We start from the raw sequence: 24,209 nt of genomic DNA on the forward strand, positions 1-24,209 counted from the left end.
TTAGGACCTGCAATCAGGCCCCATTGGTGGCTCTCTAGGCAAACCAGCGCAGCTGAGAATGAAGCCCTGGCCTTGTTACTATTTCAACGTGACAATCTTCCCAGAATGGGAACCAGAAGAGGTCACATGTTTATGGACAGTTCCATAAATTTACAACCAAGATGTCTACAAGACCCAGTGCTTCTTAGGAAGGACCTATCCAGGCCAGTTGCTGTCTTATGTGTCACATCCCTGTGGGAAGGACAAGAACAGAAGCTGTGTGCCACTTGTACACTGCACAGAGTCTGAGGCTGGCTACAACGTGGGGGTGCATGTGGGTGTGGAGGACCACTTGGGCAACTCTCCTTGAAAGGGGAGCAATTGTCTCCACATCGGCTGTGCCTGACCCTGTTTCCATGTAACTATATGTGCAGAGCTGGCTAGGACTTTTCCTTATCATGGCTTTAAGCAATGCATATAAGTCCAGCTGAGGTGCTGATGTGTGCTCTTTCAAGATGACAGAAGCGCTTCCCTAGAGCCCTGTTGTTTCCTTGTGTGAGCTGCCTTGCGCAGGATGAACAGTCAGTGCTCTGCACTATCACTAGGATCAAGCCTGGAGATGGAGACTATGACTTCCTGGGGCTTGAAAGATTACACATCAGAGCTGAAGCACTGACCCCAGAACATTGGACACTATCTCAGTCGTGCAATGCAGATTACTCTTTCTGTATACCCTTCTCTCTGCATATTGCAAGTGAATGCAGGCCTTTTCCCTAGCCCAGCTCCTGGCAGTCACCTACTTTCCACCATTCTCACAGTCACTCATCCTTCAAGTCACTGCTTTCCTCATGAATAAAGCCTGGGTTTGGTCTAGGATCAAGGCCTTCGTGTTCCGGATGGCCACCATCATGGCTGGACCTAGGACCCCTTGGCTCCCCATAACTACAAATATGTCTTAGGGTCTTTATTCTCACCATGGATTGCACCCATTGGAATTAATATACTAGAATTCCAATAACTTTTCATGGAAAAGTTAGAAATATAAACAAATTAAACTGGCTGGGCCATGAGGACCAGGAAGGGCTCACTATATGGGGGGCAAGCACAATAAAGCTAGTAGGACAAAGGGCCTGCACTGTGGGCAGAACGGTTGTCCTTGCTGGCAGGGTGGTTACCTCATCCCGCAGGTTGTCATATCTCTGCTCCAAGCGGGAGTATTCCTTCACGAGATTCTGGTACCGAGATCGCTCCTCCTCCAGCTCCTTCTTCATCAGAAGGTTTTCCTTCATAGAGTTCTGAGCAAATTCATCTGGAAGTGAGGCAAACAAAGATGCAGGTTTACCCTCTTAATGGATTCCCCAGCCCACACCCATGCACGGATGCATGCTTTCTGATTAATCTCTTCTCAAAGGCTGCCTATGAGAGGCTCCCCACAGAGGCACCGGATGAATGTCTTGTGTTCACCCCTAGCACTGAGTCAGGGACTCTCAGTTCACATGCTGCCTGTCTTCTGAACACTGTCACAGGCACTGCTAGGAGCATTCTTGACAGAGCCAAGTTTCATTCTGCAATTTCTTCCTATTGCTGACCTCTCAGGTTCTTGGGGTGAAGAGAGATGAAACCAAATTAGTCAGAGGAAGAACTAAAGGCAAATGAACAACATGGACAGGCTTTCTCCTGCCCAAACTTAGTATTCCTGGTGATGGAAAGGAAAGCCTATTGGAGAAATTTAAAAGCAGCTTATTCCATTAAGATTTTACAGCAGGGGACTGTGAGGTCCTGTGGTTCAGTTACCCTGTGACGTGGATGAGGAAATAGGATGGAGTAGGAGAGCTCGTCCCACTGAGCTGGGGTAAGAACTGGGCACTGGGGCACCTATCACAGCTTACGGCAGAGGGCAATGGAGGATGGATGGCAGCGCAGGAGTTAGTGGGTGTTAAAGACTGGCTGGCCTGGAGCCTAACCTAAAATCCTCTCCTCAGTACACGTGTACAGGTAACTCACTGGCTAGAAGAAACAGGAGCTAGGGATGCTGAACATCAAACATCACCCTGAGCATCCCGTGCATCCTCTGGTCACCTACATATTAGCCCTTTGAGGTCTGTCCTTCTGTCCATTTTGCAGATAAAGAAATGAGAACCTGCGAAGACTACACACAGGTGTTCGGCAGAGGCAGGCCTGACTGTAGAGCTCCGTCAGGTTCTGAGCATGTGCACTATACTACGCATGAAGCACATGGCTCCCCCCTCCACCTCTTCACATCAAATGGCAATGCAGGATCTTAAAAACCATCACCCTTTTCTCTATAATAGTTCTTACCCTACACTGCAGCATCTCGGTGTCTTTGGGGGAGGAAAAGCAGTCAAGAAAAGGGATTAAGACCCCAAACAAAGCCCAGGGCTTTGGAACTTACCTTTCGACTGGCACAGGATCTGGTTGTTAAGCTGTTCTTTTTCATCTTTCAACAGAGCATTTTCTTGCTTTAGGTCTGCAACTCGCTGAAAGAACACAAAGGGAAAAATGTTTCCCCAGGATGCTTGGCCAAGGTGAGGCTGTTTTTGTGGCACTTGAGTTTTGACAGGTCGTGTGCAAATTCTCTTTTTATTTCACAAAATTGAGTTCAACAAAACTGCTTTTAATCTGAATAAAAAAATGTATGCTAAAAGAAAAATCTCATTATAAAAGAGGCAAGCTCAAACTGCTTACAGCCATCAAGTGCTCATGAATACCTCATGGCGTCTGTACCAAGTTCACACGCCTTGTTCAGGGACTCAGTTGTTGTGAAAATTATCAGATTTGTGTGCATTTATCAGTCTTGCTAATTTTTGAGCTCTCACAGTCTTAGAAAAGCTGGCCACAAAGATCAAATTATCTCTGATCTTTTTTTGTTTTTGGTACCGGGAATTGAACTCAGGACTTTGTGCTTGCCAGGCAGGCACTGTGTCGATGAGTTATATCCTTGGTATCTGATTTTCATTCCACTTGTCCTTCCCTGTCTAAAAGGACCAGCACCACCAACATTCTGGGCAAGGGAAGTAGACTTATTGTTGACATTCAAATATCTGATTCCAGTGTTTGACTTTTTATGATGCTATCAAAGAAATATGCAGTAAATATTACTGAGAAAAAAGGCAAACAAAGAAGAAAGGAAACACTAATTAAAGTCTGGTCTGTTCAAAGAGGAAGGAGGATTAAAATGGTGCAAGGCAAGTGTCTAAAAATGAGAAAACTAAGTTTATAATTAGAGCAAATATTGGAATAGATATTTGTAAAGTACCAACTTGGACCTGCATCCTGAGGCTGTGAAGGACTAGCTGGTGGGAAGAAGGAACGGAGTGGGGGGGTGGTCTCCTGTGCGGGACCTCCCTTGCTACTTGGAATCTCTGGAGATACATTCTGCACCCTGCAGGAGGCTAAGCAGTCATTTTCCTCACTAAAATCACATATTCACCTTTGTGATACTGAAGAGGAAATAATTAGGAAAGAATGGGGGAGGCATGCTGGTCCCCCTTTATTCAGGCTCCTACACCTGAGCTTGTGCTTCCCCCAGGAGTTAAGACATAGCTTCAGAAGCACACAGATCCCAGGCTCCGTAAGCCTCAGTTTCCCCTCTATAAAACTAATACGCATCTCACAGGGTGGTTTCAGCATTAGGTGAAGCGATGCATGTGAAGCACCACGCAGCAGGCTCTGCATACAGCAGCTGAGCAATTCTCGTTGACTACTCTGTAACATGAACTTTACTATGCACTAAATGGAAACAGCTTTAAAATCATTCTATCCCTTACCAAAATTTTAAGGAAGGGTATCTATTCCTTAAAAATTCTTAAAAAAAAAAAAAAAAAAAAAAAAGGAGCGTTTCTTAATTGGTTTTAAATGGCAAATATTACTAATAAAATTAGAAAAAAGTATCAAAATAAAGCCATAGACCACACTTCGTATGCATTTGGTAAAGAATCTTCCATTAAATATAGCAAATGTGTATGATGAAAACACCCAACAAGAAAACAAGGAACACAAATGAATTCTGTAATTTGACAAAGGGCATCTCGGATAGGATCCTTTTGGTCAAGAAGAAGACAAGGTGTCTGCTCAGCCACTTCTGCAGTAGTCAGTATCTACTAGAGGACCCAGCTGGGGCAATCAGGCAAGAGAAATAAAGGCATCCACACCAGAAAGGAGCAGCGTTCAATACCGGGCTGGGTTCTGTGGAAGTGACAGCTGGTAACATGGTCCCTTAGTTCACTACAGCAACCTACGCTCTAAAATCTGAGCCAACACTTCAGTGTGGGGGAGTCACGACCAACAACACATGCCTCCGATGCCTTCTGCTATTTTTAAGCCTCCTTTCTTCCCTCCATCTCTCTCCAAGGCTTTGATTCATGAATTAAGGTCCATTTGTTATTCTAAGCCATACATCAAAGTGTCACCATGGGGGACTTCTCTTGCTTGCTCACCTCAACAATTCTGGAGGAAGCTGCATTTTCCCATCAGTGAGCCACAGGCAGAAATAATCCCACACTTGCCTCCCATGCCAGGGAGGCCAGAGAAAGTGTCTCTAGTCGCACTGCTTTTGGTACCAGCCAGCTAGTGCACGTAGTTTATTGACAGTGGGGACAAACTTCCGCAGTTAAATGGTTATCTTTTGCAAGTCATCAGGGCTGTAGGGTGCACTGAGACTTTAACAATACAGAAGAGGCAGGTGGCATCCCAAGACCATGATAAATGACATCTTTGTGAGTTTTAAGATTCATTAGGGTTGGCCAGATAGCTCAGCTGATTAAAAGTACCTGCTTGGGCAGATACAGGGACTGGGGTTCGATCCCCAGCTTGCCGTGCTGGTCCACCCCCACCCCAGAGGCACACTGAGAAGGCAATTGAGGCTGGGCATGGTGGAGTACACCTGTAATCCCAGTGCTTGGGAGGTTGAAAACAAGAGGATCACTATGAGTCCAATCTGTGGAGTGAGACCCTGTAGACTATACTAAATTCATTAAACACCATTCAACAATTCTTTTTTTAAGGGGCTAGGGTAGGAAGGGAAAAGTATTTTAATTTTTTCAGAATATTACTTGGAATGTTTCTAACTTTCACAAGGGCATGTAGGGCAGCTTATCAGAACCAACAATGGAGCAGGGATCCGATAACTATAAGGACTTAATGTTCCCTGTTAAGTCAAATGAAACAAATGCCCAGATCATTTGCAGTTACTACTGTATCTTTGTGGGGAAGAATTTTTTTTTTTTTTTTTTCTGGCTGACTCAGGCTGCCTTAAGGGCAGGTTTGGGAAGGCACATGGAGCTGGGGATCGAACTGTGGTCCCCCGTGCCTGACTGGGTTTGCTGGAGCAGGTGCTTAAACAACTGAGCTAATTCAAAAGTCCCCAAAAGTTGAGAAGAATATTTTTATTTTTCATTTTCTTTGTGGATATAAGGGCAGCTGTGGGATTTTTTCAAGTTGAATACTTATATTGTCAAAAGAGCCAACTACAAGGTTGGCATAAAACTACTGACAAACTGGTTGGATGATGCTTATATGGAAATATTCACCTGTCATCTGCCCTTAATCCTGCATACTTATCATGTAGTAGAAACTTGCATGGCTCTTGGTAGAAACAACACTTCTTAGTCATATGAAAGTCTACTCACCCATTTTCTGGCAGTGAGGCAAACAAACATGAATACTCTATAGAGGTCAGTTGTTAAGTTACTTCGCCAGTGGAAATGTGTGTAAGAAAAGAATGGAGAAGCAGAAAATGAAGAGTGGACAGAAAGTGAGGGAGGATGATACAGAAAGAAAATGTGAGCTGACCTGAGGCAAGTGGCTGTGTCAGACCCCTAAACAAACTAGAGAAAGATAACCAAGGGTGGGTACTCTATTGCTGCTCTCGGGAAAGGAAGTATCTAGCCACCAGACAATCCGTAGAGGGGAATCATGGTAGATTCCAGGCTCTTGCTCAGTGCCATGGGTATCAGAACACGCTCAAAGCAGTGTAAGGTAGAGATCATGACCACAGTGAAGTTATAGCCCCAGTGGGAAAATTAAAAAAGAAAAAGAAATTATTCAGCTCTTACTATAGCTATACCCTATGCATGATTACTATTTTTATTTGCTTTTAAGAAAACCAAGGCAGAAACAAGTTTGAGAACTTGTCAAAGGTCACAGCCAGGAAGGGGAACATCTGGGCTTTGCCTAGTCCAGCCTCTGAGCCACTATGCCTATCTGTCTCCTGACATTTGGAAGGCACAGATAGGAAGAACAGCAATGAATACACAGGCCTTGTATTATGATTCCAGTGCCTTCATACAGGGACTATCCAAGGGAGCTAGCCAGTGGCTGATGAGTCCATGACTGAAGACGTGGTACAGAAAGGGGGTATGCCCCCATCAGAAGGGGTAGGTTACTGAGGGTGTACCACAGCTCAACCCCAGCAACCTGCATGCTAGCCCAGGGCCCACTCATGCCCTCACACATGCCAAAGACCCCTTTTAGGGCTGGGGAGCTGTTGCTGGGCCACCCTCCCTTACCCAGGACAACCTTGCACCCAGCTAGACCTCACTTTGGTCACAAAGGACCTTCAGAGTACATTCTAGATCACAAGCTGTTACCTCTGTGGCAAGGACAGCTCCAGAAGCCACCTGCCTCTCATCAGGAGCATCAAGCAGTTTGGCCATATGAACTATCACAGCTGTGCAAAAGCAACCAGCAGAGAGATCATTAAGAGTGAAAGGGCAGGAAGTTGAGGGCCTAGGTGTGGACTAATCTGTTACATAATGGACCATCTAATGTAATGGATTTCCTTAGTAGGAAAGGATGTGGCTGTGGTGTAACAGGGAATGCACTGGGCTCTGTGGACAGAGAGGAATTCCTGGTCCCCACGGGCAAGCCAGTGCAGTGGTCTTCCAGTTAAAGTCATCAGGACTGGGGGCCCAACACGTTCCAGGACGCCAGTTCTAATATCACATTTGCTGCTTCTGCTGACGGAAATATCAAACCTATTAATTAAACATCCACCAGCAGTCGGCTCCCTCCCTGTGCTTGGCTGGTCTCATCAATCTTACTCAGTGCAAAGCAGGACTCTGGGCAGGTCCGGCAGGAAGCCAATTGCCTGATTATTTACCATCTGTTAAGATTAGACATAAATATTAAACCTTGACTAGGCATAGGAGACTAAGCAAAGCGAAAAAAATTTTTTTTTTGTTATGGTTTAGATTTAAAATGACCCCCAAAGTCTCTTGTATTCAGAGGAGGGGCTTGTGAAGGGTGATTGGCTCACGAGGGAGCTAAGATGACGACTTCAGAGTTGACTGTGGTGTTAGGGGGTGTGCCTGATCAGAAGGGGTGGGTTACTGAGGGTGTATCACAGAAGGCAGATGTGCATCCGTCCCCAGCCATGCTCTCTGGCTGCTGTGAGGTGAGCAATCCCCCCACCCCCTGCATGTCCTTTTCCAATGCTCTTTCTGCCTGGAGCCATCCACCCATGGGCTGAACCCGCTGGCACTGTGAGCCTCACAGCTGCTCCTCCTCTAAGCTGTAGATTTCAAGCATTTTATACCAGCAACAGCAAAGTGACTGAAACTTTTGGCCAAACCCTGTGTTGCCCCTAACACCAGAATAAAAGTTTTAGAGATCTCAGAAAAGGAAAAAACATTTGCTTCTTTTTTTCCCCCTGGAGTGAGTAACCTCTCACTTAATGGCCATCTTATGCTGGTGCTTTTGAGTATTGTTAACTTGGGGTTGGCTTCCTTTTGGGATCAGGGAAGGGGTCTTTGTTCTCTTTATTGTCCTATTGTTCCACTCCTTGCAATGTCCTTGATTTTTTTCTTGACAGTTCCAGGTCTAATGTTATTTAACACCTTGGTCCATATATTGCCATGAAACTAATTGGTGGTCATGGTAGCAAGAGGTCTGAGGCAAGAGGATCACAAGTTTGATGCCATCTCGGTAAATTAGTGAGATCCTGTCTCAAAATTTACAAAAGGGAGGGGGTGCTAGAAATGTAGCTCAGTGGTGGAGCAGGTGCCTAACAGGCACAAGGCCTTGGGTTCAGTCCCTAGGAACAGTGGTGCCTTGGTTCATGAATGTTTCTGTTAGCAGACGATTCAGTTCTCAAACAGAAGCACCTGATAAAATTGTACTTCCTTTCACAAACTCCACACTGAGTGACAACACAGCTGTGCCCATCCTCCTCAAAACTGTAAACCAAATTAGGTTTGTGAACCACTGTACTAAGAAAAAAGAAAAAAAATATTAAGGACAGGAGGGGGCAATCTCCTTCTCTATTTTGCTCTGCTATGGAAGATCCTCAGATAAGAAACTGAGATGAAGACTTGGATATTTTAAACATGCTCTGAATCTCCAAATCACAATGGTTAGCAGGAAGCAGAAAGAAAAGTGCCAAGGGGGTGGGTGATGAGTCCTACCCATGCGGGTGGGGATAGGAGAGTGCCTGGTTTTATGGCTCATGGGGCTAACCCACTGCCCAGGTGACTAATCCTTCTGCATGTGCAAGGGACAATCTTTTTATCCTTTCTCCCAGGGCCATCAATCCCTAGCTTCCATTTCTAATACTGAGCTCTTTTTTCTGCCTTTGGATTCTATCTTGTTTTTTACTCGCACAGAAGTTTCACCATCCAGTCATCTGTTCCAAGGATCAACAAAGCGCCAAATAAGATTCCATGGTTTGTAGAGTACAGGCTTGCACTTACATTTTGAGAGGAGTGCCCTAGCACCACACGCTGCATCCCAAAGAATGAAATCTGGTTCTCTCATGTGGGGCAAGCTGGAAGAACATTTGTCTGGCCAGCTTATGTGATATGCCAAGCAACATGGGAGGAAGGCGGCCTTTTCCATGCTGTGCTGCTTGGAGTCCCCACTGAGTCCCCCTTCTGACCCGGAAGGCAAAGGCTGGTAGTGCTAAAAGGTGCACCTGGGGTGGGAAAATGAGGCAGATAAGCCCAGGAGGAGCTGCCTGAGAAGGATTTCGTCTCCTGTAGGTGTCTGTGTGACTCTCAGCTGTGAGGGAGTAGGCCAGAGGAAGGGGCCAGAGCAGCAAAAGTTTAAAGGACTACAGAGAAGGGTGAAGAGTCCTCTGTTTCTTCCAGACACCAAACACAACTTCATGGTGTCAGCCTGTACAGGTCTAGAAGGGGCCTTAGAGATGATCTGAATCAATTTTATACACACACGCACGTACACGCACACACACACACTCCCACACCCCCACTCTCACGAGTGCAAGGGAACTAAGGCCAAGGAGATTTCTGGCACATGATTGACCGTGGAAGAGCAGAGATAAGGGTTAGGACTCTACCACCTACCCTGAACCTTTTCTGTGCCACCACTCTGGCTACCCAATTTTGAAGCTGTTCTTCCAACATTATGAACATTGAATCCCTCCTTAGAGCTCCAATCTGTTGTGACTTTCAGTGATGGGCAGCTGATACTAAGCAAGTGAGCAACATGCTCCTTTGCCTGTGGTATGAGGGTCATCGCAGAGACAGGGAGAGAACAATAGGATCCTGGGTCCACTGGGTACTCCAGTAGCACTGTGGGACTTTCCTAGATGGAACAGTTATCTTGAGAATGGAGAGGGGATTCTTTGTAACTTGGTGTCTGGGGCAGTGGGGACAACCCCAGGACGTTCTATCTCATGGGGTGGTAGCCTATGGAGCGTACCTACCACAATATGTAAAGTATGTTGGAACTCTCAATATAAACTTGGGGTCCCTCTTAAGCCACAGTGACTTCTTTTTCCTTTTTGAGACAGGGTCTCACTAGGCAGTTCAGGCTGGCCCTGAAGTCACTATGTAGCCCAGGCTGGCCTTAAACTCATGATGATTCTCCTGCCTCAGGCTCTTGAGTGCTGGAATTACAGGTGTGCATCAACACATCTGGCTCCCACAGTGATTTTTTGAAGGGTAGTGACATCCATAGGTTTCCCGTAAGTCCTGGAATAGCTACTATCTCTGTCACAGCTCGCTTGCTGTCAAGGTGTGGGCCACAGAGCTGAAGCAGGGACTGACCCTAGGCTGCAAAGATGACACATTCTGTGTCATTTCCAAGACATAAAGCGCAGAGCCAATGGCAGCAGTTTAATTAACGCCTGCTCAATGAGTGGGTGCATGCTGTATCTTACCTACAAGTGTGGCCACTTTCTAACACAGAAGAACGATTTGGCCTGTTAGCATTGGTAGCTGTGAAGTTAGGGCAATTTCCCAGCCTGAAGAAGGAATAGTATCTGAGAGTGCTCCGTTGCCAGGCTACTCTCTCGTACCTTTCTCAGCTCATCCGTCTCCCTGCTGTGGGCATCCTCCAGGACCTGCCGCTCTGAGTGGGCCCGCTGTAGCTCAGTGCGCAGGCTCTGTACCTCTTCCTGCAGCTGCAGGCTGGCCTCAGCGCCCTGGTTCTGCTGGTAACATGCCAGCTCTCGATTCAGCTTCTCCACCTCTGTGGTGTGCGTGGTGGTGATGGTAGACAACTTCTCCAACAGGGTTTTGATCTCTTTGTTCTGCCGAGAACATCAGCAAGTAGGGGGAGGTGGTGGAAAGAGACGGTTAGCGAGCAAGGAAAAAGTATAAGGCCATTAGAAAAAGACTTGCAAGGTGGAGTGAAACTTCAGGATCATTACATGGCTGAATGACCTCCTGCTAGCTCCTGAACAAGGCTTCATCATAAAGAAACAGAGGAAGGCACAGAACAGCAATCCTAACATTAAGCAGTGCAAGGAGCTTCTGTGAGCAGGCGCAGAGCTGGAAGCTGGCTGACAGCAGTTTGCTTTCTGTATTGGGAAGACAGAACCTCCACCTACTTTGCATGTGGGAAGAACACCGTAGCTGGCTCCCTGGACCCACAGTTTTGCCTTTTTAGGATTCCTGCCTTTTATACTGAGCCCTCTTGCCTTGGAGATGCTAGCACAAAGGGCTGCAACCGAACTGCTGGTTCCAAAACAAAGGACACTTTTGGTATCCCTTCTTCCTAGATGGCCCACTACGGAGGGCCAGGAGACCTTCCAGGGCCTCAGAGCCTTCTTGCCTTCTGTCAGCCTGGCTTAGCCCATGCAACTCTGACTCAGAAGACAGGAGCCTGGCCAAGCCTGCCCCTACCATGGCCCTGCACACTGGATACCCAGCCACCAGGCTGCCCCTAGAATTCTCGCCTGTACTTAGGGCCCTGAAAATCCAAGGCTAGGTCTAAATGATGGGAAGAGGTCAGGCTGTTCATGGTGAGAAAGCATTGCTGAAAAGTAGTTTGAAGAGAAAAGTAGAGAGGAGGAAGGAGGACTCTCCAGGTAAGCAGGGAAACTGAATAGTCACTGGTTATTCTTCACTGCTGTGCTCTGCAGGCGCTCTGAGTAGGACAGAGATATTGGCTAAAATATCAATGAGCAAGGGCATCTGAAATCAATGATTAGCTTGTGTCAGAAATTAAGACTTCAGAGCAAGCAGAGAGAGGCAGTGAAAGAGAAGCTATTGGACCCCACACAATGCTACACACAACATAACCCATGTGTGAGCATGCTCGTAGTATATTTTCTGCATGGTTATAACAGGACAAGATTCACCTACCCTAGCTGGGACCCTCTAGGGCAGTGACAGTGAACCTTTTAGAGTTTTTAATAATAACGACCTGCTGTCGCACACGCCTAAGGAACTTGATTCCTATTCTTAAAATGTTGTAAGTTCAAGGGGTGAAGTTACTGTACCCACGTGCTTGAATATAGCCCGACTGACAGCAAGTTGAGTTCATGGTTGTAACTGGTTTTGATTGAATAATGTCACACCAGAGGCCAGCCCTGGGGACATAAGAACTGCTCCCAAGAACTGTTGCTGCATTTATTGTCAAGGACTATTGTGATGTGGCTTACGACACCACATGTGCCATGAGTTAACCTAGCTCCTGGCGACCCTGGCCCAGGCATGTCCTCTCCCTCTAACTAAGAATCTTACATGTCAAGAGAGTAGCTGCCTGAATTATCTCCAGCGATTACAGAGAAGAAAGAAGTCCATTTATTTTCAAACAGCTGGCCTCATCTGCTAAGAGGTGTAACCAAGCAGCTTTAATATGTTCACTGTGGGGCCATAATCCGTATGTCTCACTGGCAGAGGCTTGAACAACCAGGGGTATATGCACAACTGTTGCATGCACGGCTGTCCTGCTGCAACCACCAGCGGTACAAGATGCCTCATGGACAGTCATGCATGGGCCACTGGTGCGTGTTGAAGAGCTGCTGGTGAGGAGTATGCTGCGTATCTTCTAGCAGGTTGTCATGTACATTCTCAGACACTGGGTCACAGTTCCCACTATAAATGACTGCAAGTCCCCCAGACAGTGCTATCTGCAGGAGAACAAATCCAAACCAAGGTTCAAATTCCCTCCGGACTGAGCTGTTCTCATTACCCGTCTCCAGAGGCTCCCGATGGGGAAGGTCAACAACTTAAAGGTGAAAGGTAGTAGAATATATCCTGAAACTACCCCGCCAAATTTTATCCCAGCCACTAACTAGCAGTGTGGGCTAAGGCAGTTACTTACCCTCCTTGTGCCTTAGGGTCCTCACGTTTAAAACAGATGTGATGTTAATATTTACCGCACAGGATTGTGGAAGGATTTGGTGAGTTGGTGTGTGAGAATGGTGCCCGCACACAGTCAGGCGACATGGGAAGGGTGGGAGAAAGCAAGATCTTATCTGCCTCTCCTGACTGCCTGCTGGGTCTAGGGCACCCTGCTCACCATGGCAAGATTTGTCACTGCAAACAGATGTTTTCCAAGCAGGAAGCTTAAAGCAAAAAGCTCTTTAAAAATAGGTCCTTTAAATCTGCTTCTTTTTGATGTTCAAGCACGTGGATCATAAAATACCAGATTTATTTTTATCCTCGGGATTCAACCTCAGAAATCTGCAAGGCCAAAGCAAAGCCATATCTGGAAATCCAGGGCGGTGGTGGGTACACAGGGCTCCTGACAGGGGCAGCAGCCAAGTCTCCTTGTCCTCCTTACCGCACTTTGCCCGGAAGGTTAGCTGGTAAACATGACTCCGCAATGCCTTTTCTACTCAGTCATCAACAGCCATAACCCTAACAATGAGAGCTGTGGTGCATTTTGTACTGGAGTTTTTCAAATGGCCAGTGCCACAGACAAGGTCTTTTCCTTGTCCCTCTAAGTGGGTGCCTGCCTCTCTCACCTGGGGGGTAACCGAGGCCAACGTGGGCCAGGGGCTGAGTACCCCCTAACCTGCACCTGAGATTTTTATCTGGATTCCCTACTAAGGAGCCCCACTGAGCAAGGCTCTCTGGAGAATTCACCAGGGAACACACACTTGGATGATAGCTCTTCTCAGTGAGCCTGGTCTCTTGCGAGAGCAGGGGAGCAGGGACACCCCACTGTCATCTAGACATGGCTCTGGAACACCTTTTGGGAGGTAGTTTATGTATAAAATGGCTCAGTTGTGTTACTATCCTATTGGGCTCATGAGGAGCTTTTAAAATGCCCAGTATAGAATAGGTACAGTAAAACCAAGTGACACTCAGAGCCATGCTTGGTGGTCTCAACTCTATATGTCTCTTTCTTCACACCCTCATACTAGGCACACCCTTTGCATTTTTTCTCTTCCTTTCTTTTCCTTTCTCAGGAAGTATCTATAACTCTCCAGGGACCTGTAGGAGTCTGGCCCTGTGGTCACCTTAATACCGGTACTTCATGAACCAGGTGACAGTGATTTTCCTTTCAACTCTGGAAGCCCAGTCAACAGTGACCACATGTAGGACAGGACTGGCACTTCAGCAATATTGGATTAAAAAGTTAGCACTATCTTTGTATGGCTACGGGATCAGATGTGGGTAGAATCCTGGTTCTAGCACTTTCTAATTCTGTGGACTTGGCAAGGTACTTGATGTCCCTGACCCACAGTTTCTTCATTACAAATGATCTCACAAGGTCACAGGAGAATCAGTTGAGAAGGGACATAAAGCAAGTCACAGCTCTTGAGGCATGGTGGTGTTCAGGAGAGGGATCCATGCTACTGACCCCGTCTTAGGTAGGTGTCTTCTCCAAGACACACACCAATGTGTGCCACTGATATCTTCTGTCCCAAACCTAACAGAGCATCTGGATCAACCAGGCACCAAGTAAAGGTCTTCTGTGCGGAAGGACTTGAGCTACCAGGGCGTGGTTGTAGAGAAGAGTGACAGGCATGCGTCAGCCTCACATTTCCAACCTGGACTCTACCCCAGGTCCGTCAGATCCCACAGGAGCCAAGTACTCTGCTCCTGCCCCGAATTCCCAGCAGTGCCCTGCACAGTACTCTGCCCCACGGTGGTTTACTCAGTGGTTCTTCCTTGTGATTGCCTCATGTGGGAAGGTGGTCAGGCAGGCAGTAGAAAAAGCTTACACTTCCCAACAGTGCTGACCATTTTGTGAGTTGTACAGTAGGCTATCTCAGCTTGTCCTCTGTGAGAAAGCATGGCACTACCACATACCTCATAGGGGCTGCACATGCAGCTGAAGTGCCAGTTGGGCATCAACCCCAGTGCCCCTCTGTAGGCACTTGCTATTGCTGCGCTATTCTTCAGGGGCACAGGAATAGGGCATGGGACTAGGACCTGGGGCTTACCTGCCAGTTTCCAAGTTAGCGGTTCAAGAAACATGATCTGTCATCTTACAATTCTAGGGGTCAGAAGTCTAGAAAGGGCCACGGGACTGTGTCCTTCAAGGCATTCTAGGGAAGACTATTTTGGTACCTTTTCTAGTTTCTAGATGCTGCTCATAATCCCTGGCTTGTGGGCCTGTATCATTCCTACCTCCTATTCTGTCCTCTCATCTGAATCTCACCCGCCTCCCTCCTAGGAGGACACAGCTGATTGATTACACTTGGCCCACCTATATAGTCCAGACTCATCCTTCCATCTCAAGAGCCTTCATTCGCATTTGCAAGGCCCTTTCTGCTCTGTGAGGCCAGACCCCAGGGACCAGGGTGTAGATGTCTTAGGCGATCATTTTTCTGCCCGCCATAGTCAGTAATAGCTCTTACGGAGTGGGTGATAGCCTGAGGACTTCTGTGCTCCCTCAGGCCTCTGGCATGTGCCACTCCCCTCAAACAGCCCTGGGGTGCCCCCCTCCCCCACCCCAACAATGGTAGCAAGCTTCTAGCACTGACCTGTTCGTCAATCTTGCGCTGCAGCTGGACCACCTTGTTCTCCATGCCCACGTTGAGGCGTTTCAGGTGCTCTGCGGAGCGGGCCTCTATCTTGAGGGCTTTCAGTTCTTGCCTGGCTTTCAGCCTGCGGAAGGCACACTGGATGACAATGGCCGCATGTCGCAGCCGCCAGAAACACCTGCGTGCCATCCAGCCCCGGGCATGCTTCTGGATGATGGTGGCCTTGTGCTCCATGAGGACCTGACAAGGGAAAGCACACACGCCCTGTGGGTCTGAACTGCAGGATGGAGCAAAGGAGCTTACACGACCATCTAGAGGAGAGAGACAGGTCAGCCTCAGCTGTAGGAGACGGGAAATGTGTCCCCTAACTTGTATGGCCTGTACGACTTTGATGGTTGTTTCATAAACAAATTTTAGCTAGGTTCTAAAGTCCATGTATCCAGAGAATCAGCTGTCAAACTCTGTTTTGGAAAACTGTATCATAGTCTGATCTACAAACCTCAGAGCCATGGGGGCCTGCTGAGGATCTCATTCATTTCTCCCCACTTGACAGATGCATGCCCCAAGCTGGGCTGAGGGAGCTAGAAGATGCAGCAAGGTGCTTCAGTCAGGGGTACTGCCCAGTAGTGGCTTAGAATAACTCAAGAGTTTTTCTATCAAGTTAAAAACCACTCGGGAAATGAAAGCATCAACATTTTGTCTTAATACCCTGTAGAGCAAATGTTCATACAACGAATCAACAAGCAAACGTGTAGGGAGATTAATATGCTCATCGCCACAGCTCCATGACAGAGCTGGGAGTCACACCTAGGGTTTGCTCTGTGCACATGCTGCCCCCTGCTGGTTACCTCCAAAATGGCACTTGCCCCTTCTGGGGTCTCGCCTGGGATTCTCTGTAGTATCATGTCAGATGTGTTCTCTCCGCCCTGATGCTTGACCACATGTTTTCTCATCATAAACTCATGGCCTTGTTTTATTATTTAGAAAATTACACATTCCTGATCATAGAAGCAACCGAGGTTCATTTTAGGAAAATAAACATTTCACACATTTCCTTCAAGTCATCTTCCCAATCAGCATTTTGCTTCAGTTACACGGTGTTAGGCGGCTGGTCAAATGTGCCCTGGTCTATGCTCCAGTGGACTCCAGCCTCACTGGAATAATACAGAGCAATGGGCTGGCAGGGTGAGGTTAGCAGCCTTCTCCTGGCATTATATGACTGGGCTTCGGATTCCTAATCTGCCCAAGAAGCGGGCAGGAGCTGCTGATGCCCAGTGCCACCTCCTGCTTTCAAATGCCAGAGTGCAAGTCACAGCAGCACATCCCACAGCTGGCTGATGGGGACTCAGTTTCTCTGGGCAGCTCAGGTGTCAAGGGGTGGAAAGATATAAACCCTTTCTTCTTAATTGAACTTTGAAAAGGATTTAGTGAGAGTAGAGATGTGAAAGTATTTTTTAAAAAGCCAGGAGCATCCAACAAGTGCCGCTGTTGGTCACAACTCCGTGCAGCTGCCTTCGCGGTGCGTCTGCAGCCTGTAGCTCCCGGGGGAGGGGGATGGGGTGGGGGTGGGGCTGCTCACCTGGCGGTAGATTCTGCGCACAAACATGGCGCGCGCGAAGGCCTGGATGACGACAGCAGCCCTGCAGGTCCTCTGGTAGGCGCGGCGGGCCCTCAGCATGCGGTACTGTTTCTGGAACACCACAGCTGCACGTGTTCTTCGCAGGTGCTCAGCCAGCCTGGGGGCAGAAGATCGCAGGTGGGGCCAGTGCCTCGACACAAGCCCCTCCTTCTGCATTCCTACATAGACACCCACAGGCGAAGCTCCACAGCTACGATGTCGATAGGGTTCAGAAGAGCAGGATCAGCTTTCTCCTCGTGGCCCAAAGTCTTTGTACCAGCGACCCCGCCTGTGATCCTGACTCAAGTGCCCCCTGTGCCTGTGCCCTCCGCATTCCCCATCCTTCAGTGTTCTGAAGGATGTACTGCTGTCTGTCTGGGCCTCGCCTGGCTCGAAAATCTCTACAGCCTCATGTCGATCATTCTGTGCTCCTGCACCAAGCTCAGAGCCTGGGACAGCAGGTACCGGGAAAATACAAGCTGCATGATGGGAGCTTCCTCAGGGCCCCAGCGATCCTCTCTTCTCATCTCACAGCTTCCTGCCCTCCATACCCGGCATGGGAATCTCTGTCTTCTCTTTTGTTCTTCACTCCTCCTTCACCTCCCCAGTGGACAGAGAGCCATTTTGATGCTTTCTGCTCTTCTAAAAAGTCTTGTTAGGTACTGGGTCACAGCAAGTACTCAGAGGCCCAGAATGCCAAGAGCTAGGACGGACCTTGGCTATCATTGAGTGTGGCCCTGGAAGAGGAGGTGACTGACACACCCAGGCCACGCAACACTACTTGCAGGGATGCATGGTTCTCTAGTCCAGCTCCCTATCCTCTGGATCACATGTCCTTGCAGGGAAACACAGAGAAACACTTGGGCATTAAAGCTCCAATCTTCTCTTTTTTTCCCCTGTATTTAGTACAGGCTCTATAGGGTCTCACCTTGTAGACTGGACTCATAGTGATTCTTCTGTTTTCAGCTTCCCAAGAGCTGGGATTACAGGTGTGTGCCACCATGCCCAGTCCCAATCACAGTCTCAGTGAGCCCCACGGGCAGGGCTGGCAAGGCACGCTGGGGATTGAACCCCGGGCACTGCTTGTCTTCTCATTTCTACAGCTTATGCTCCTTCCAATAGCTCAGGGGTGATTAATAGCACTCACCTTTTCTAATAGGCACGCTTCCATAAGCAGCTTACAGTGAGCACAAGAGTCTCAAGCACACAAGGAAGGGGTGCACTCTCCTACCTTTAGGAGACACAGGGTGCTATCTTTTTTAAATTTTTTTAATGTCTAGCAGAGATGGATGGGCAGCCACTTGTGAAATTCTGGCTCTCAAATGAAAGATTTCATGGGATTTATTGTCATTCCTCCAAGGAAATTCCAATTTGGACAGGGCACCGGCTATGAACCAGGGCTGCACCCAAATCTGACAACTTGTATGAAAGGCCTGAGGTGCATCTCATTGGAGGCCAGGACCTCTGTGCCTATGACACATCTCAGTGGAGGTGGCCCCTCACACCAGCCTCAGTGGAGACACTCCTGTCACTCTAGCACAGCAGACCAGGGATATGTCAGGCTAGGGAAGGGCAGCCTGATGAGCTTCACCACGAGGTGGCTGTTATGGTTGGCTATGTCTGTGATAGCTTGGTTCAATAACTCATAAAAGGGCCTCCCAGGAATTTGTCCTAATTACCAAATTCCAAAGGATTCTGAAACTTATGGTATAAATAAGGCTATGTAAAGGTTAACTGTGAAAAAACTCAATCCTTTTTCCTGAAAGTCATATATTTACCTTGGGGCTTAGGCAAAGGGAATAGTTGACTTGTGTGAAAAACAGCTGGTTCTAGCTGAGTACTGCTAGGGTGAGGGGATGGTGGTAGGAGTGGGAGACCTAGAAACTAGACCTACTCCTAGAGAAGGGCGTTGGGGAATGGGTCCAATCTTTGGGAGCATGCCAAGGTACAAACAGGGCCAACAGGAAACACTGAATACTCTTAATTACAGACCATGAGAGAGGCAGTTCCCTCCTTCCGGGTAGGCTCACCTGCGGGCCAGGTATCCTCGGCAGTGCTTCTGCAGGGTCACGGTAGCCTTCTTCAGCCTGTGGTACTTCACCTTCTGCAGCCATCCCCGGACAGTTTTCTGGATCATGATGGTGGCAGCTCGGAACTTGTCGGCCCGCAGTTTCTCCAGGTAGGCCACCTGGCCTGCCCGGAAGAAGATCTTGGTGCGGCCAAACTGGAACTTGTCAGGATCCTTTAGAAGATAGAGAGAGGAGCTGGTTGGTCCTTAGTAAGCAGCAAGGTAGCACACCCCACACCAGCCAAATCTTCTAAGGCAGAATCCCTTGCCAAATCCCACTCTCTCCTCCTCTGCAGGAACATATTTGTTCAACTGACATAGAGTCTCCACCATGGGGCAGGCACTGGATTAGGCATCCAGGATGTGGCCATGAACAAAACATCTATGCTCCCAGTACTAATACCATGGTGAGGGTAGACAGACAAGCAAAGACACTCTCTGTTTTCAGGCAGTACTGAAATTAAAGAGGAAATGACCCTTGGGGATGCTTCAACAAGATGATGGAGAAAGGCATCTCTGCAAGGCAATATCTGAGCAAACACCTGGATGAAGATGGCAGCCCCAGTGAGGTATCAGGAAGTAGCATTCCACGGCTATCATCAAGAAATCAAATGAGAAAAGCCGGCAAGTCTTCAGGGGCAAAGGAACCTTCTACATGGTTGCTAAGAGTGTAAGCTAGTGCAGCCACGATGGAAAGCCATATGGAGGTTCCTCAAAAAATTTAAAAATATAAATTCCATTTGACCCAACTATTATCCTTCTAGGTATCTTCCCCAAGAAGTTGAAGATACCATAGTCCAGTGATATGTGCATACCCACTTTTAGAGCAGCACAACTTGCATGAGCTCAGTCTTGGAAGGAGCCCATATGTCCACAAGCAGATAAATGGATAAAGAAAATGTGGTCTTTGTACATAATGAGGGCTACTCTGCCACAGAGGATAAACATGAGTCACTCGTGGGAAAAGGGATACACTCTGAGGCTGTAATGCTAAGTGTGAGACACAAGTGTAAATATCAACATGGTTTCTCTTATATAACAAAATCAAAATATGAATAATTTAAAAAGCAAAATAAAAGCTAGACAAAAGAAAACAGGGAGATAGGTCTTTTGCAAACAAGAAGGGGGCTGAGAGATGTATGGGGGGCAGGAAGGTGGAAATAAAATAATTGACATGTATTGTGTACATATATCAATTCCCCAGTGAACTTATAATCATTATGTAATTTATTTATTTTTTGTGGCTGTCTCAGCCTACCTTGGGGGCGAGGTTAGCATGGCATGTAGTGCCAGGGATTGAACCGCAGTCCCTGTATGCTTGCCTAAGCAGGCACTTTAGACCACTGAGCTATCTTGCTGGCCCTTCATTATGTACTTTATTATTATTTTTTTTATTTTGTATTTAGTACAGTGTCTACAGGGTCTTACTACACAGATGGGACTCCTGGTGATCTTCTTGTTTTCAGCCTCCCAAGCTCTGGGATTACAGGTATATGCCACCACACCCAGTCTCAATTGCTGTCTCAGCATGCCCTGGGGGTGGGGCTGACACGGCAACTCATTAGGTACTTTAAATGAGAATAAATAAGTTTTTAAAACCCGCAGAACAATTGCAAATGCCCTGGGGTGGCAAAAGCCAAGCATTGTTGAGGAGTTGAAGGCTAGCAAGGATAAATGTGGGTGGTGGGAGGAGGCAGTCCCCAGGAGCACACACTTAACAGGAATGCGAGCCATGAGTTGGGCTACTGAGCTAGGCAATGACCTGACGATGCTCAAATGGTCACACAGTGTACATATAACTACAGACTGCAAATAGCCCCCAAGTAAAACTGCACTGTGAGATGTTTTTGCACCCGTAATTACTATCTTAATTATATCTATTGGGTTAAAATTGCTTGCCCTTCTCTGTGTTCACCCCAGTGGGCAAGGAAAGATGGCCCCCTAGGGGAGTTAATCATGACAACTGAGGGCATGTTGCAAACAAACTGGGAGCTAAGTGTGTCTGCTGGCACAATGGCCACACTAAGACAGGGAGCTGTGGTCTAGGAAACACATTAGAGCAAATATGCCTCATGTTGGCAAATGACTCGGAAGGACTGCTGAGGCATTGTGCTTCCCAGGCTCCACACACTAGGAAGCGTGCACTGCCTAAGCTGTGCAGGAGCAGCCCCAGCTTGAGGGTCACTAAGACTCCTTCATGGGCCTGGCTGCTGGGGGAGTTGGGAAGGAGTGGGGTCTGGGCAGACTCTCATCTCTGTGTCTGCTCAGGGTCACATCTCCAGGAACCTGCATCCCAGGAGCTAGAACACAAGTACTTTGGTTGTTATTCTAGAAATAAGCAAGAGCCAGTGTTGTGGTACTTGCCTGTAATCCGAGCACTAGGGAGGCTGAGGCAGGAGAATCCTTGTGAGTTCAAGAGCAGCCTGGGTTACAAAATGAGCTCAAGGGCAGTTTGAACTGCATAGCGAGGAGACCTGTCTCTAAAAGCTCCCTGAGTGTGTGTGTGTGTGTGCACGCGCACACACACAAACACACACACACAGCAATAAGCAAGAAGGAGCAGTTTGGGCTGTGAGGTCACTGTGGCTACAAATAAGGCTTCTGAACATGGTGCTGCCCCTGCTCCATCCAGTCAGCAAGCACCTTGATCTGCACACCTCCTACCCTAGGATGCACCATTCTAATCGCACACTAACCAGTCAGTTACCCTCATGTGGAAACTTTTTCCAAGAGCCACACACTGAGTGAGGAAAAGCCTCAAAGTCTTAGCAGTCACTTCCATGTCACTTCATACATTTCACAGATGGTAAAAACAGGTGCGCGCGGCAGTCAGGCCCCATGGGATGATTCTCCACAGTTGTGTCTCTGCTCACACTAGACCACTAATCCTGAAGAGCAAGGCGCCTTCAGCATACTTTTTTTTATACTCCTCACTCCAGACTAGTGTACCAAGAGAGAAATATAGATGTTTGTGGAGCTGAAGCAGCAAATGCACACGCGTGTGAAAGGGCATTCCAAAAATCCTCGCAGAGATGTCCTCACAGTGCACACTTCTCCCCAGCCAACTACGGTGGTGAATGTTCTCCATGACGGCCTGGTGAAGCAGCCCCCAGCTCCCAGGCCTCCTAGCCAACTTCTTCCCTTCTTCTCTCCTAATCATTCTCTTCTCAAGTTGTGCCGAGTACTTGCTTAAGGCAGGGCAGGAGTGGCAAATGCCTTTCTAGGCCAACTTGTGACTCTGCTGAAGCCCAGCTACTGGGCACAAGTACTAGGAGCATGGGTGGCCCAATGATCTGGCCAGAGAAAGGGGTGGGAGCAGGGGAGAAGGTCAGTGAGGCCTCCAGGAAAGAACCACGCAGAGTGCCCCTAACTGGCTATTGTGGTTTAGACCCCAAGGGTTTCTCTGTCCACTGGTGCAACCTTGGGCAATTTACACCAACTGTCTGTGCTTTAGTTTCCCTACCTGTCAAATGGGTGGTGCTTGCATCTTCCTGACAAGGTGAGCCAGAACCAGACATTTCCAGTCATGATGGGCTTACCTAGCTTGTCACTCCTGCAGTGACCAGCACTAACCCATCGCTACTGTGAGAAGCAGGAATTGTACTGGGAGCACAGCGACAGTAAGGTCCTTGCCACTGACATGTTCACAGGCCAGTGGAATGACAAATGGTGCAAGGAGACAAATGCAATAAGAGAAGATGGGCACTGAGTACCATTGGCCATAGGAAATGGAGTTGCTAATGCCCCCCGGGGGGCCAGGAGCAGGCTTCTCAGGACAAGGAAGTATCTGACAGCTCATTTTAGAAAGAGCAGAACCTAGTGGGCAGCTTAAGGGAGGAAAATACTTTTCAGGCAGAGGGAATAGAGCCTGCCACATAACCCTTCTTCAGGCAAGTCCCTGCACAGTCATGCCATGACTGTGTGGTGGCTTCCTTTGTGCCAGGTTCAGTGCTTGCATGTAAGGGGATGTGTCACTGCAGAGACAGGGCCCCACCAGGGAAGGACACATGTATCTGAGGTGCGCCTTCAGGGTAACATGAGGTGCTTCAGGAAGTTCTGGGCCAGAGGGGCAGAAGGGCAGAGTTGGGCTGGAAGCAGGGCGCTGAGAAGCAGGCAGGTCCGTCACCTCTGAGAAAGAGGAGATGTGCCTGGCCAGGTCCAGTGGCCCGTGCATGTCAAGAAGGCAGGTCCCAGGCAGGACCCTGGTCCCAGGATCCAGAGCGGTGCATAGTTTAGCGTATACCCTTTGTTTGGGAAGTGCAAGTCCTGCTAGTAACCTTAGAGGAGCCCAGAAAAGACAGGGGAAGAGTGGACAAAAGAGAGGACAGTCATATGGGAGAGGTCTGGACTACAAATCAAGAGGCCATTGCTGTTACCATACCCAGGTGACACCCCAGGTTAGCTGAAATCTCTGATCTTGAACACATCTTTTTCTCATAAGCTCTGGACACTGACAGATGGGCCACAGGAAAACTTCAGCTCACCAGAGTACCAGGAGCAAACCACAGCCCTCAATTAACCAGACTGTTACCCTCTGTTAAAAGGGAAGGGGACAAGAGAGAACAATATTCAGCTCTTCCTATTTGCCAGCTGGTGCAGCATGTGGTACCGGGGAACAAACCGTGGTCCCCTGTGCCTGCCTAAGCTTGCCTAAGCAGGTGCTTTAGGCCCCCGAGCTATCTCGCCAGCCCCAGCTCCTTTTTAAAAGACAATTTTAAAACCTTACACATTTAGCACAATACCCTTTGTTGTCCATAACTACAGGCTTAGATGACTGGTGCATTTACTGGATGAGACACGACCTTAACGCTTATTTGGTAATAAGCTATTCCAGATAAAGAGGTCTCTTAGCAAAATAATACTTGAAAATGTAACATTTCTGATGTAACTCTTTTTACTGTCTTCTAAAAAGGAAGATTCTTAATAGAGTTTAGCACTTGAGAGAGACCTTGTTGCATTCTGCTCTAATCCCTGAATTCTTTGGAACTACTGGAACGTTAGAGGTTTGCTACTCAAGTCTGTTGTATAGTTGTCCATCTCAACTGTCAGGTGTTATTTCATGTTGCTTCAGTTAAAACATAAATCTACTGCCTGATTTAACATATATAAATAGGGAGGGCTGGGGCTAGCTTTACAATAAGATAAAAGTGGACCAGCTCTTTTCTGCTCTGCTGACAGGTGCTCTGCATGGACCCCAGAGCAGACCCCAACCATGTACAGTGGTGGGCATGGCTGGGCCCAGCGATGGGGGACCAGAGATCCTGGCTGGCAGCAACCTCCTTGGCACCCCAGTGAGCTGGCCAGAAACTCTCTTCTGTATATGCTGAGATGTGAGAAGGCTAGGAGGTCCTCTAGGTAAAGGGACTTTTGGTTTCTAGTCTCTGATACAGGAGAAT

The 24,209-nt window shown here is 47.9% G+C and overlaps 1 protein-coding gene across 1 annotated transcript in view; it reads right to left on the minus strand.

Annotated features, from left to right (window-relative positions):
• Myo5b (myosin VB) overlaps positions 1 to 24,209 on the minus strand; it is a 426,429-nt gene that overhangs the window by 70,282 nt on the left and 331,938 nt on the right. Inside the window, exons 18-23 of the mRNA XM_023713700.1 lie at positions 18,776 to 18,987; positions 16,707 to 16,863; positions 15,128 to 15,367; positions 10,256 to 10,489; positions 2,393 to 2,477; positions 1,155 to 1,288 (exon numbers count right to left, since the gene is read on the minus strand). Coding sequence (XP_023569468.1) covers positions 1,155 to 1,288; positions 2,393 to 2,477; positions 10,256 to 10,489; positions 15,128 to 15,367; positions 16,707 to 16,863; positions 18,776 to 18,987 — 1,062 coding nt within the window. The remainder of the gene's footprint in view (positions 1 to 1,154; positions 1,289 to 2,392; positions 2,478 to 10,255; positions 10,490 to 15,127; positions 15,368 to 16,706; positions 16,864 to 18,775; positions 18,988 to 24,209) is intronic.

The sequence above is a fragment of the Octodon degus genome, unplaced genomic scaffold (genome assembly GCF_000260255.1).
Source record: "Octodon degus isolate 3935 unplaced genomic scaffold, OctDeg1.0 scaffold00003, whole genome shotgun sequence".
In the NCBI taxonomy this organism is placed as follows: Eukaryota; Metazoa; Chordata; class Mammalia; order Rodentia; family Octodontidae; genus Octodon; species Octodon degus.